Genomic DNA, 14,861 nt, shown 5'->3' on the forward strand with positions numbered 1-14,861 from the left:
AGCAGGAGCTCCACCCTGCTAGAGTGCCGGCAGGAGGCCGGCAGGTACCGTTTAGTGCTCCTTCCCTTCTACCCTTGTGTCCCAACCCAGCAGCTGTGGTCCTCAGGGAGCAAGTCTACAAGCAGGTGATGAGACGCTGTCCTGCCCTGGCTTTTCTCAGTGCATCTTGTCCCAATCCAGTCTTCAAGGAGCTTCCACACTGTCTGTAATGCCCCACAGGAACATGGATCCCTGAACCAGTCCTCTGTGGATGGAAAGGGAGCTTCTTCTTGCTCACCTACTACAGGAAAGAACCACGGGGACTAGTATAAAACTCAATAAGTGCCAGGCCAAGCAAAAAAGTCTGTAAGACTCTTATCTCCAATTAACTACCAAAAAGCAAGATGTGGAGCTGTGGCTAGGAGTAGCAGAGAGCTAGCCTTGAGCTGAAAAGCTCAGGGACAGTGAGCTGAAAAGCTCAGGGACAGTGAGCTGAAAAGCTCAAGTCCCAGGGCCAGCACCAAAAACAAAACAAAGCTAAGATGTAGGTCTGTGGTCTGGGACAGACTTGGCAAAATGCTCCCACCCTTCAGTTTTGCCATGTGCCAGTCCTGGCAGCATTTCCATAGGTGGTACCATACAAGGATGCTGGGCTGAACAAGGTGACTAGAAGCTGTTCATCTGCATGGGTAACATTTATCGAGCCCTTAGTGAATACAAAGCACAATTCAGCCCTCATATCAGGACTGCAGACCAGGAAGGTGGCTGGGACTCGGGACAGCACTGGCCAGGCCCTGTTTGCAGAGGCATTGGAGTGCATCCCTGTGAGCCCCATAAGGAGGAAGCCCCATGGCAGGACCCTGTAAGGCCTCCTGACTCAAGAACAGCCACAATGGGCTGGGAAGTTGGCTCAGTGGTAGAGTGCTTGCCTTGCATGCCTGAGGCCCTGGGTTCGATTCCTCAGCACCACATAAGAAAAAAGAAAAAAGCCGGAAGTGGCGGTGTGCCTCAAGTGGTAGAGCGCTAGCCTTGAGCTGAAGAGCTGAGGGACAGCGCCCAGGCCCAGAGTTCAGTCCCCACAACCGGACCAAAAAACAAAAAACAACAAAAAAAAAAAGAACAGCCACAATGGATAAGCAGCCCCTGCTCCAGAAGGCAGCAAGACAAAGGGCAAAGCCAGAGGCGGCAGGGAAGAATTGTGTCTGCTGCAAAAGCTTGATGAACATGGAGCATTAAGAGGCACCTGCCGGCCTCCTGCTATATTCTAGCAGGGTGAAAATGCCTCTCCCCTTTGAAAGGAACAGAGAACCCCAAATGAAGCTCCTGCTCTGTTCCCTCCCTATGAGGCCATCTGAACAGCAGGCTACTGTTGAGAATGCCTGCTGTGGTCGCTCCCACACCCCCACACACCTACTAGCAGCTGCCAAGGCCTGTCAATAGGTCTTGTGACCACCAAGTCCTGATGGCCAGGCAGGCAGGGACAGGCTGAGGGATCCCTCCTGCCACCACTAAGCAGTTGAGAACTACAAAAAGACTTCTGCAGAGGAACCACAGACACAAAGTGTCTTTGTCTTCTAGGTCTCAAGGTTTGAACACCCAGGTCCTCCTGTCCAGAGGGGTGCTGGCAATAGGTTCCCCCATCTTCACACTTGAATCTCATCCTTTCAAGATGACCTTAAGAGCTTTGAGCTCATCCTGGTTGAGGGGATTCAGGTTAAAACCTTTCAGTTCCGGTTTGCCTAGAGGAAGAAGATTCATGGATTCCATGAGCAAGCTGAACATCCTGCTGGTTCTAGACCCAGACCTACCCCTACCCCTACCCCCAGGCCAGCGGCTAACACTGCATGAGTGCTGTCAAATTCAGCCTTAGGTCTGACTGATGGGCCTCAGACTCCATAATGCCTGGGATGGTGTACATCCACACTGATCCTGGCTGTCAGGAACCTGCAGTCATGACTCCCACCCAGAAACCCCCAAATCTACCACAACTGTGACCTGCTCACACTGCCTGGGTTTATTTAGAATTTCAGCTCTGACCCTGACCACCAGATTAAGGCTTTCTGAGTTTACTCAGGGTAAGCTAGCCTGATCCCCACACCACACTCCAGCATGTGATGAGAGATCATCCCAGGCACCTCCTGGGGTCTAGAAAAGCAGCTGCAGCAGCAATAAGACCCACAAACCTCCCAGGCTGCTGTACCTGTGGGTGGCTACAGATAACCTTTGCTACTGTTCCAGTGCCATTCACATTCAGCCCCAGCTAAATCTCCACTGCTGAGGGGCTGTTCCCTGATGCCCTTCAAGAGTACATACTGATGGTTCGTTCCCCCCATCCCCACCCATGGTTGCCAGTTCCCCCAGGCTAATACCTTGAGCCTCAAAGAGGCGGTTGACCTTCACTTTAAGTTGTTTTCGGAGTTTTTCTATTTCTTTATCCAGGTGGTCCTGATCTGAAGAAAGAGGTGGGCAGAGGACAGGGCTATACCAGAGGCAATCCTGGACAGAACTTGAGTACCCAGCCCCAACTTTTGGCTCACTGATTTTTATTTCACTATTCAAAGTGTGTAATGGAGCACAATAGCCTGTAATCCCGGCTACTTTGGAAACAAAGATCAGGTGATCACAATTCAAGACCAGCTCCAGGCTAAAAGAAGTTCCTGAGACTAGATCTCAACTGGCTGGGCACAGTGGCAAGCACCTGCCATCCCCAGTGACACAAGGACATACAAATAGGAGGATCATCATGCACACTGGCCTGGGCATAAAGCAAGATCATACCTTGAAAATCATCAACACAAAATGGGGCCTGCTTATTAGCAAGTGTGAGGCCAAGTTCAATCCTCAGTCTTGGGGAAAAAAAGTTTGATAATCAATGAACAACTGTTGTGACATTCTACCAGCTACAAGTGATGTTATGGGCAGACAGCCTTCCCTCAGATTTGTACACTTTCAGACAGGGAGAAGCTCTGACTGACCAAGCTTCATGCCTGGGCAATGATTCTATTTCCCATTGTAAATAAGGAGGTGTCTTATGAGCTTGTATAGCCTGTGTCAGTCCTTGATAACCCTAATAGTGACCTAGAACCCTTGTAGGTATAGTGATTAGACCACAATTATGGACCAGTAGGGCCCAGAAGATCCTGAATCTAAGCAGTGATGCCTGTCCAAAGCTACCTTGCATATACAGTAACACCTGCCAAAAGTAAAAACACAACCCATGTATATATCTCAACAGAATAGCTGGAAAGTTCTGCTCCAAGTTAAATCCAATTTCTTCTATTAGAATTTTGGTTTGAAAGGTATGAAAGCCAGGTGCCAGTGGCTCATGTTTGTAATCCCAGATACTCAAGAGATCTGAGGATTATGATTTGAAGCCCCAGGAAGGCTCTTATCTCTAATTAATCACCAAAAAGCTGGAAGTGGAGCTATAGATCAAGTGGTAGAATACTAGCCTTGTACAAAATAGTTCAGGGACAATACGCAGGTGCTGAGTTCAAGCAACAGGACCAGCATCAATCAATCAATAAATAAATAAACAGAGACAGGAGAAACACTGTCTTATGGAATTGGACACAGATGGGTGTTGAGTGAGAATATCCAGCAAGGATGGCATGGGTTCTTTAATGAGGCTAGTGGTTGTGGCTGAGTAAGCAAGCAGGGAGGGGTAAGAGATAAGCCTACAGAGATAAAAAAAGGGTCCTGTGGTCCTCTTCTTGGCCTGTAAACCTTCAAAGATATGCAGGAGAAATTATGCCTAACCTGCCCTTTCCCAGCCAAGAACCATTTGCAGCTTCTGTGCCTTTATACATCTCAAAAACACCCAGAATCTCTCAGCTTGGGAGCCTTAAGTAATTCATATTAAGTGCCCAGGCAGTGGCAGGCCCTAGACATCTGTTGTCCCCCAATCTCCATTTTTCAACTATGTCAACTGTAAGGGGTCAGAAATTAAAAGCTCACTGGCCCAGGTTCCCTTACAGCTTTGAGGAGCCATAGTGAAATACTGGCAGGATGTCCTTCTTTTCTTTTCTTTTCTTTTCTTTTTTTTGTGGGTCCGGTCCTGGGGCCTGAACTCTGGGCCTGGGTGCTGTCCCTCAGCTCTTCAGCTCAAGGCTAGCGCTCTACCACTTGAGCCACAGCGCCACTTCCGGATTTTTTCTTTTTGCTTATGTGGTGCTGAGGAATTGAACCCAGGGCTTCATGCATGCAAGGCAAGTGCTCTACCACTGAGCCACCTTCCCAGCCCGGATGTCCTTCTTTTCAAACAGAAGGCAAAGGTCACATATGGAGAAAGGGAGAAAGCTTTTTATCCTTCCCTTGAAACCTGGCACATGGTCACAAGGATTCCAATACTGTGAGGATGGCACAATGACGACGAGAATATGCTATGGTGACACTGCCAGGCAGCTGTGTCAGTCCTCTGGGCAACTCCTTATGTGAGAAATAGACCCACATTTCTATGAGCCTCGACTTGCTGGGTTTCCTGTTATTTGCAATCCAACTTGTTCCTCACTGACAAGCAAGACTATGTTAGATATACACATACCATTTTATCTAGCTTCACAATGTTGTTACATAGATGTCTCCCAAATTACAGATGAGGAAATAACCCACAGTGGCAGATCAGGCATGAAAATCCTAAGCAATCTGAACTCTGTAACACAGCCACCGCCCATCAAACTGCCCAAAATCTGCCTCTCAGCTCTGGGAAAAGCAGTGCCATTCCTGACCCATCCCCAGGTCCTACCTTTCTCAATCATCTCCTTTGTCTGACAGTGAGGCATCTTGATAAACATGCTCCCGAAGCAAACCATCACATCTTCTGAAATAACAAGTGATCATATGATCATTTCTTCAACAGGTATACCTGCTTTTTAGCACCTACTACCTGTCAGGCATTGTTTTAGATGTTGAGAACATAGCAGGACAAGACAGTTCCTACCCTCATAGTGAAAGATGGGATCAACAAATGATTTGTCAGACAGTACTAAGAACTGTAGTGAGAAATGAAGCTGGCTAAGGGGGACAGGGAATGCTGGAGTAGGGGAGGAACTTGTTACTGATGCCAGAGCTTACACCAGTTTATCTGAGGCCTCACTGATGTTAACACTTGGACAGAGAACTGAAAAAAGTGAGGGTATGGCCCTGAAGACATCTAAGGAAATGAAATGGGACCGAGGAAATGATAAAGATCTGCAGTACGCTAGGTGTCAGGAATAATGAAGAGACCAGTGTGAATCAACAATTTGAGGAGATGAGGGAGTGATACTGGAAAGTTCATGGGGATCTGGGTTTTATGGAGTCTTGCTGCTACGTGTAAAATTTTATACATGCAAGTGCACTTTAAACAAAACACAGACATCTTCTTTTGGCCCCCAAAGCCCTTGATTATGGCCTGGTTGTTGCTCATTTCTACAGGCTCCTCCCTGTTTGCTTACTGTCACACCAGTAGTCCCATTAAAGAACTCATCCCACCCTTCCTCCTGGATGTTCCCAATCCACCCATGTCCAATTCCATCTTTAGCTTTCTCACAATTTACAACTATATATTTTACACTTTTTCTTATCTGTATTACAAAAGCAAAAGCATCACTTTCACATGCTGCCAGCACTCTCCAATGTCAACTTGTCATCGATGAGCAAGGAGCTAATGGCCTGTCACTCAAGTGAGCAGCTAAAATCCTGAGCCAGTCTGTGTCAGACCTGCAACATTTGCTCCCTCATCTTCACAAGCTGTTTTAATTGCCGAGGAGGCTGAGTCATTTCTGTGGCCTTCTGCCTGGTTTCTATTAGGAACAACATAGGCCTTCAAAAGAAGGCTGAGTAGTCCTCCAGGGCTACAGTGAGGAAGTCCCAACTTACCAGAGAGGCTGAGATCTCTCTGTAGGGCCCGCAGGCCTTCTCGGTTCTGATTCCTTTTGGTGTCTAGGTCCACAATCTGAAACCAGGAGCAAACCAGTATTCTGATTACTTCATTGGTGTAAGGAGTGAGGTGGCAGTACAGAGCACTGCTTGAGTGACAGTTGTGGAGCTCAAACACCTAGGTGTGAATCCTGCTGCCAGCTACCTGTTGTGTTATTTTATCTTACGTCCTCTGAAAAGCCAAGAGCACCTACTTTGTAGGTTTCTGGACAAGAACTAAATGTGTTTAGCAGTACCTGACATAGGTTAAGTACCTGAATTTTTTTTTCCTTTAGTGCTTTGGGACAGGTCTCGCTATGTAGCCTAGGCTGATCTGCAAGGCCTTCAGCCTCAGAGAGTACTGAAACGACAGGCGAGCCCTAACACACTAGGCAAACTTTAACTGCTCTTATTCTCCTTGGGCACACCGTGATACAGTATTTAATTTAGAAGGTACTTCCCCCATCCTTCCCATCCCCCAAACCTACTCAATGGAGACAAGAGGGACTCCTTAGGCCCTTTCCCCATGGCAGGACACTGCCTCCTGCGTCCAACTCCAAAATTCCTTGGCCACTCGTTCACTCCCCATCACCAGCACCTGTGTCGGTGGCAGTGGCCCCTTGAGGGTCTCAGACCCTGCCACTACCTCTGCGCCCCTATAAAACTCCTCCACGCAGCAGCTGCCCGGTTCCTTTCCAATCCTAAACCCCCGAATCCTGCATCACCAGCATCCTCGACTCTCTGACTTGCCCTTGAATGAGCACCAAGCCCCAAACTGCCTGTGCGAGTCCCCGAGGCCCTGCCTAGCCGGGGTCCCACCTTCTCCATGTCCTCACCCGGCCAATCACAGCTGTCCTCAGGCCTCAAGTCTCCGAACCAGCCCCGGGGAGAAGGAGCAGAGGGGAAAGGGAGCGCCTAGCACGGAGCAGGCGTTCGCTTCACACCGGCCGAACCAGGGAAGGGCTGCGCCGGCGGCGGGGCTCGGGATGCCCGCCGGGCCCCTCGCCGCGGCCCGGGCCCCTCGCCGCGGCCTCTCACCTGCCGCTTGTCCGCCAGCACCTCCTCCGCGAGCTCCTCCACCTCTACCAGGTACTGCAGCACCCGCTCCGCCTCCGGGGACAGCATGGCGCGCACTAGCTCTGCCCGCGGTCAGGACACCGGGCGGCTTCCAGTTAGGCTCCGCGAGAGCCGACGCTTCGGACTCCTTCTGCGCATGCGCTGCGCTGGGCTTCCGGCGCGCCTGCGCAATGAGAAGAATGCCGTCAAGCAGGCACCAGCGCACGCGCGTCGGTAGGACGCAAGAGGCGGGGCCTAGCCTTGGGGTGGGGCAGGAGCGCCCCTTGCAGGGCGCGGAGGGTACTGTCCGCCGCACTGCCTCTACCTGCCGCTTGAGCACAGACTGTGTGCGGTTTCTGATGCTGAGAATGCAGGCGCAGCGGACAAAGCAACACTTTTGCCCTCTTTCATCCTAGTGGGAAGCACTGACAATGAATGAGAAAACAATTACATACTATGGAGGGTAGTGATAAGAGCGTGGAAAAGCAGCAGTAAACCCTTTACATTTCATCTGACCACAGTCTTCATTACAACCCTTTGTTGAGCCAACCAATTGATGGGGACCCACAGAAGGAGGTGGAAAACTATGGACAATGAACAATGAAACATGGAACAGTGAACGATGCCAGCACAGAAAAACAGCCTTATGAGGGCTGAAAAGAGAATCAATGTGTGCCAGAGGATCCAGGAGGACTTCCCAGAGGCGGCACGCTGAGGATGCCCAAAAGAACCACAGCTGGGGGCGGGGAGGGGGGAGGGGTGGGGGAGGGAGATGAAGGGGGGGGAAGGGTTAGAGATATTTTTTGCCCAAACCTCTCATTGTATAGCTGCAAAGCCCAAGATGCAGAGGAAAGTGAGGACTTTGACCTCCTGCCTCCCTGATAATAGCCTTTTATTCTTTTGACTCCTGGTAACTTAGGCTCTTCACACACCGTCTTACTTGAATTCACCACCGTTTTTGTATAGACCAGATGGTCATGGCTCCATTACACAGCTGCAGATTGAGACCAGAAGGGCTATTCCTCCTCACAAAGCCAGTTGGATGCAAACCTGGATCTGGAGCGGTTCTGTTCCCCCATCCCACAGCTGTCTTCCCTGAGCTGCGGTCCCGGCAGTGCCTACAGCATCTCTCTTTGCCTGGCCTTGGGCTGCCTTGGACTCAGAGAGACAGAGCTAGTTTCTTCTGCAGCCGCCTGGCATAGAGAGAGAGGAGATTCATTAAGGATTCTTCATGGAGGGTGAATTTGTCGCCAAACCCAGGATGTTTTGTGTAAACACCTTCTGCTTCAGAAATGCAGGCACAGGCCCTGCGAAAGAAGTGGGGACACTTGCCAAAGAAAGATAGGCCTTACCAGACATTCTCTAGAGCCTGGGCCCTAGCCCTGGAGCTCTTCTACCTTGAGGCCAAAAGAAGACCCACCCCTGACCCCTGCCAGATGGATCTGGATGGGAGGAATTGAGGCAAATTTCCATGCTAGCAGGTTTTTTGCTGTGACAGGCCCTGGCTATTGGAAGTTGGGGGTGGGTGTTACAGCTTCAAGATGGTCAGGTTCAGGACTCTGAGATCACTTAGGTTTCAGAACTTTTTTTTTTCTTTATTGAGATTAACTGATTACAAAAATTTTACAAATGTCACAGTATTGTGGGATAACGAGACTTAAAGTCACAAACACAATCATGGCCTATAAAGCTTATGAACTCTACAAACTTGGACACTACAACTATTTTTTCCAAATTGGGTGATATGTACATTTCTTTTGCTTAAGCTGTTCCTTTTCTCTCTCTCTCATTCTCTCCCTCCCATTGCTGCCCTTAAGTTGCTTAGTTCACTTTCATCAAATGTGTAATAGGGAATCAAACTCATCAGAAGCAAGACCAGACATAATTGCTGGCCTTCAGAGAGCTCCCAGGCTGGTAGGTGAGACCGATAACAAACAAATGAAGGATCAATAAATATATTGGGTGATGATGAGTGCTATGGAGAAAAAACAAGACAAGTGGAGGGGAATGACACAGGAGCTGTTGGATAGAAGGTGGTCGGGGAGGGCTTCTCTGAGGAGGAGGCATTGAAGCAAGATGTGAAGGAGAAGGGTAGACCATGTAGATTGCTGGTGGCCCACATTGCAGGCATCAGGAACAGAAAGTATAAAGACCCTGGGATGAGCCTTTGTTTGAGGCTAGTGCAAGCAGAACAAGATGAGTGACGGGGAGAATGTAGGAGATGCAGTCAGAGCAAGACAGAGAGAGCTGACAGAACCCCACCCAAATAGACAAAGCTTTCACCGGATGCTTGCTGTATATGCCTGTGGCTACTGCTTGTCTCTGCTTCCAGTTTCAGGGTGAGTGGAGAACACCACTGAGTTACAGGCTGCAGGCATAGACCTTTGACAAGCAGAAAGAAGAATTAGTGGTTGCATCTCCCAGCATCTTTGCCCCTCCCTGGGAGACCCAAGAGGAGGCTGCTGCCATCAGCCGTCAGGGCCACGTCCTTGGGCAGCAGGGGTGGTGACCGATGGGGTCAGGGGAGGAGGATCTCGGGTCTCTGCACACATTCTGGAATGGAGCTAGTTTCTCTAGAACCAAGTTGCCTGGTACACTATGGTGCCCAGCGAGTGAGTGAATATAGGGCTGAACAGAGCTAACTTCTGGGACCCAGTTCCCATCACAGAAAACAGGTACGTCAAGGCTGATGGCCACATGGCCAGGATTTTGAAGAGATGATTCAGTGTCAGGGCAGGATGGTTCTTCAGTCTTCCCTAACCTCACCGGGGCATGTCCCTGCTTCAGCCAGCCCAGTCAGGGATGTGACTCCTGGGGCTGTGTCGTTTGGAGTCTGGGACAACAGGAACAACACTCCCCTCCCCTTTCTGGTCCTTTTCCTTTTTGGTGCCCTTCCTGGGGCTTGAACTCAGGGCCTGAGTGCTGTTCCTGAGATTTGTTGTTGCTGTTGCTTTTTTGCTTGTTTGTGTTTTTGCTCAAAGCCAGCACTCTACTTCTCGAGCCACAGCTCTACTTTTGGCTTTTTGGTAATCAAGTGGAGATAAGAGTCTCAGGGACTTCCCTGCCTGAGTTGACTTTGAACCCCATCTTCTCAGCTTCCCAAATAGCTAGGTGTGAGCCACCAGTGTTGGACAGAGGAAAGGAATTTTCATTTCATTTGTTCACTGATATATCTTGAACATCTAGAACAGTTACTGTACAGAGTAGATGCTCAATAAACATTTCAGAGTGAATGAATGAGATGAGCTAGAATTCTAATCAAGGCAGACCCTTTCTGTTCCATGTTCCTAGCTCCATTCCAGAAGTTTGGCATTGGGTGTTGTCTGCAAAGATGGTGGGGGTGATGTTCTCAGCTCCATGGGAGTTCTGGGAGGAGGTTGACCAAACCTAGACCTGATGGGGTTTGCCCGGGGGAGCCCCTCTGGCTCTAATGGGAGCACATGAGTTGAAAGAGGATGTTGGCCACTGTCCTGGGGGCTGTATGTATTGGGTGGAGGTGGGAGGATGCTGCTGGGGGCTTAGAGGGTACCAGGCTGCAGCTGCACAGGGGCAGGGAAAGCACAGAAGAGCAGCCACTAAATAACCCAATTCTCTAGGCAGCCTGGGTGGCTGTTTTACCAGCTCTAGCCTGTGCAGTGATCCAGGATACCACGCCTCTACTCCTGTTCCATAGATGCTGTGTGCTGGCCTGGGTGGTCTCTAACTCCTCCCCCCACTTCCTTTGTGGGCTTGGCAGGTGGAAGCAAGGCCTCCCTCCCGTCCTCCCCTGACCCAGAGAATAATCCCTCCCATTCATAGGATTCTCCCTGCACCCCTCCCTTCATCCTCCTACATCGCTGCATAAGGCAGAAAGCCGATTCCCATTGGGCAGATGAGGACATCAAGGCCAAGAAAGGGGCCACGAGCCTGCCGAGGTCATACAGCCAGATGGGGACGCCAGATGGGGACATGTCTCCCAATTCTCCATGCTTCCATCTTCACCAGGCAACAGATGGCCCCATGGCTTGACTTGAAAAATCTGAAGTGACCCCAAAGAGAATACAAGCCCAGAGCACTCCATGCTTCCTACAGCTGGCCTTCCTTGTTGCCTTCACATCCTACATTCATTCATGCGAAGTCCTGAGAATTTATTCTTACCCCAAGCATGGAGTGGGCAGGAGGACGTGGAGGAACATGTTCGGAACATCTTTGAGTGGTGTATTCAGATTACTCTCCTCTTTTCCAACAGCTGCAAAATATTTTGAGTGAATTAACACATGGTCATTGTGCACCTCAATTCCTCAATTCAAATATGCACTTTTAAAATATTCCCTGAAGTACAGAGGGTTGAGTTCATCTTGCTGCTCATGACTCAACCCCAGGTCATTGTAGAACTGTTTGTGAACTTTCCATCTCTGAACACACCCATGTCACCAATAGGAGGATCAAGGAACAGAACAGAGATTCCTCAAGCTCTCCCACTGCCCCCAAGGGTGACCACACCACAGGTTAGCTCTGCTGGGCTTTGAACATGGTAACGTAGAATACGTGGTGAAGGCTCTTCTGTGTCTGACTGCCTTTCCTTCATGTGTGTGGTTGTAGATGGTTCACTTCAATGCTGTAAGGCTTTTATGTGCCTGAATTAAGCTGGCCTATGTTATGGACAGGAGTGTAGTTTCCAGCTTGGGATCATCACAAACAGTGCATTAATTATTCACGAACATTCCTAAGAGTGTCTTTGGTGTGTTTCTGTCAGATGTGACCTGGGGGCCCAATCGTTGGTCATGTTCTGTTTTTCTATATATTAATGAACTGGATATGTGCGGTTTTGTTTTTATTTTGGTGGCACTGGATATTGAACCCAGCAATTGTAAATTGTAGGCAAACTCTCTGTCACTTGAACAAAGGTCCTAGTCTTTGGGAGTGCTTTTTTCCCCCTGGTCCTGGGGCTTGAACTCAGGACCTGGGCATTGTCCCTGAGCTTTGTTGCTCAATGCTAGTGCTCCACCACTTTGAGCCACAGCTCCACTTCCAGTTTTCAGGTGGTTAATTGGAGATAAGAGTGTAAGACTTTCTCACTGAGCTGGCTTTGAACCAAGATTCTCAGATCTCAGCCTTCTGAGTAGCTAGAATTGCAGGTATGAGCCACCGGTGCCCAGCTTTGGGGGTGCATTTTTTAACATACATAACTATGCTTGAGCTGTAAGTCCTACTGTTACTGATCTCTCTCTCTCCCCCCCTCCTCTCTCTCTCTCTGTGTTGGACTGAGGCTTTTTCCACTCAAGACTAGTACTCTACCACTTGAGCCACTGATCCACTTCCACCATTTTGCTGGTTAACTGGAGATGAGAGTCCCCAGTTAACTTTCCTGCCCAGGCAGACTTCAAACTGTGATCCATAGAGCTCAGCCTCCTGAGCAGCTAGTACAGGCTGGTTCCTGGTCTCTGCTCTGCTTAAACCCTAGTCTCTCAATGCACATTGGCTTCCCTTCCCCTATGCCCTTGAACAGGCTGTGCCCACACCTGGCACATCCTTTGCTTGCCTTCCTTGCCTGCTAAGTGCTTAATGTGTCCCCCAAGGACCCTCCTCCTGGAAAACTGCCCCCCTCCACCAGGTCCTGACGATGTCCTCCTGCCCCCTCTCCCCAAGGACTCCCTAAAGTACTTTGGTCCTCACTTCTTCCTGTTTTGGATCAGACCATTTATTTCATGGATTTAGCTTTCACACCAACCTGTGATCCCCGAGGAGGGTACATGAACTCAATGAACTCAGAGGGGACTAAGGAGAGAAGTCTGCAGAATGATTGTTGGAGAGCCAGAGATCTATGATTCTGGAGAGTGGGAAGGATCCAGTCTCCCTCCCTCCACCTTTTTTTTTTTTTTTTTTGGTCGGCCGTGGGGCTTGAACTCTGGGCCTGGGCGCTGTCCCTCAGCTCTTCAGCTCAAGGCGAGCGCTCTACCACTTGAGCTACAGCGCCACTTCCGGTTTTCTGGTGGTTTATTGGAGATAGGAGTCTCACGGCCTCTCCTGCCTGGGCTGGCTTTGAACCTCGATCCTCAGATCTCAGCCTCCTGAGTAGCTAGGATTACAGGCGTGAGCCACCAGCGCCCGGCTCCCTCCACCTCTTTACCAACCAGAACCTGGCAGGAATGACTCCTCCTTCTGGTAAAAGAATGGAATGGGGTCAAAATATGTCCTCTTAGGTGAGGATCAGTGTCTTAACCCATCTGTAAAATGGGTGTTGGGATTCACTCATGCATGCAAGGTGATGATTATTGAGTGTTCTAATAGTGTGAGCCTTGGAGACGCAATGTATTATGGCCCCTTGGGCCCAGGACAAGATTAGCCCTGAAGACAAGATTGACATTCAAGCTGAATCATTTCTAATTGTGTAAAGACTCAAAATCTGAGTCCAAAGAGGCAACTCCTAACTTAATTCAGAGGGTGAAGAAAGCTTTCTCGAGAAAGTGACATTTAAGATGAGATCTAAAGACAATTAGGAATAAACTAAGCAAATAGAGGTGTTAGGTAAGAATAGGATGAGGGAAATGTATCAGCCAGAGGAGGAAGGAATGAGGTGCAAAGGCACTGTGGCAAAGGAGAGCCTGAAGGAGGCTCCTGAGTGGCTGGAGCCCAAAAATCAGGGGCCAGGAAATAGGAGAGGCTTAGTAGGAAGACAGAGGAAGATCATAATGGAGGACTCATGGGTAGGAAAAAAATTGGAAAATGGATGCACTTACTCCATAAATACTTAGGAACCTGCTACTCACCAGGAAGTGTAGTATGGCAATAACCAAGGCAGATAGTCTCTGTCCCTACAATACCACTAAGCAGAGGAAAACAGCTGCCTTAGTAGCTAGTGGTCCTGCCCTGTGTCAGGAATTTCACTCAGCACTCTCAGAGACGCATGCATCTGTAAGGCATCTGGAGACCTTACTGTAGTCCAAATGAAAAGACCTTTTCCAAGCACCTTCCCTCACTGAGTGTTGGAAGGACAAATTGGTGCTGTCCCTAAGGAGAACATCTGTCAAAAATATAAACAAGATATACTATCAAAGCAGCAAGTCTATAGTTAGGAATTTATTCCAAAGATGGGCAAAATGATGCATCCACCAATTTACTTACTGACGTATTGTCACAGCATGGCGACAATCTTATTGCTTACGGTTTGGGGACCTGGTGAAAGAGGTTACAGGTCATCCATACAGTGACAAGTTCAATGTCATGAGAGACATCAAGGGGCTCTCCGTGACTCAGTGTAAACTCTAGATACACTTAGCTATTCAGAAGGCTGAGATCTGAGGGTTGTGGTTCAAAGCCACAGGTTGAGCAGAAAAGTCCATGAGACTCTTATCTCCATTAACTAGCAAAAAATCCAGAAGTAGAGCTATGACTCAAGTGGTAGTGTGCCAATCTTGAGTGAAAAAGCCAAGCGAGAGTGTGTGGCCTAGAGTTCAATCCTCATTACCAGCGCATGCATCCGTGTGTGTGTGTGTGCGCACACACACACACACACACACATACACACACACGCACAGACATACACACATCCCACTGAGGGAGGCAAGATATAGTGCTGGATATGATTAAGTTGTCATTTCTTTTTAAATGGTGGTAGTAAATATGGATATGGGTTAATGAGAGAGAGAAGAAACAGGTAGAGAGAGAGAGGAGAAAGACATACAGAAACGTGTACCATTGGTCACCTCTGGAAGGGAGATGGTTGAGGACAGGGCAAGGAAGACGTTTTTAATGTGTCCTCTTTGTGCTTTTGAGGGTTGTTTTGTATTTGGGGAGGTCCATGTGCGCAAACGCACGCACATACGCGTTCTTTATCAATCATGGGGCTTGAACTCGGGGTCTGGGCACTGTCTCTGAGCTCTTTTGGTTCTGTGGGGGTTAACTGAAGAGTCTCACAAACTTTTCTGTCCAGGCTGGCTTCAAACCGT

The 14,861-nt window shown here is 49.0% G+C and overlaps 1 protein-coding gene across 1 annotated transcript; it reads right to left on the reverse strand.

Annotated features, from left to right (window-relative positions):
• Positions 1 to 1,519: 1,519 nt before the first annotated feature.
• Pdrg1 (p53 and DNA damage regulated 1) lies at positions 1,520 to 7,083 on the reverse strand. The gene is made up of 5 exons (XM_042694496.1): positions 6,916 to 7,083; positions 5,839 to 5,914; positions 4,724 to 4,798; positions 2,349 to 2,429; positions 1,520 to 1,718 (listed from the first exon to the last, which is right to left on the reverse strand). The coding sequence occupies exons 1-5, from the start codon at positions 7,000 to 7,002 to the stop codon at positions 1,636 to 1,638; spliced, it is 402 nt and encodes a 133-aa protein (XP_042550430.1). The 5' UTR covers positions 7,003 to 7,083; the 3' UTR covers positions 1,520 to 1,635.
• Positions 7,084 to 14,861: the final 7,778 nt, after the last annotated feature.

The sequence above is a fragment of the Dipodomys spectabilis genome, unplaced genomic scaffold (genome assembly GCF_019054845.1).
Source record: "Dipodomys spectabilis isolate Male_0828 unplaced genomic scaffold, ASM1905484v1 ptg000175l, whole genome shotgun sequence".
Lineage (NCBI taxonomy): Eukaryota > Metazoa > Chordata > Mammalia > Rodentia > Heteromyidae > Dipodomys > Dipodomys spectabilis.

Coding starts and splice junctions, on each gene's coding strand:
- Pdrg1 (XM_042694496.1), bottom strand. CDS start 7,002: ATGCTGTCCCCGGAGGCGGAGCGGGTGCTGCAGTACCTGGTAGAGGTG. Junction 4,799..5,838: donor GAGAGATCTCAGCCTCTCTG/GTAAGTTGGGAC, acceptor TTGTTATTTCAG/AAGATGTGATGGTTTGCTTC. Junction 1,719..2,348: donor CCGCCTCTTTGAGGCTCAAG/GTATTAGCCTGG, acceptor TTCTTCCTCTAG/GCAAACCGGAACTGAAAGGT.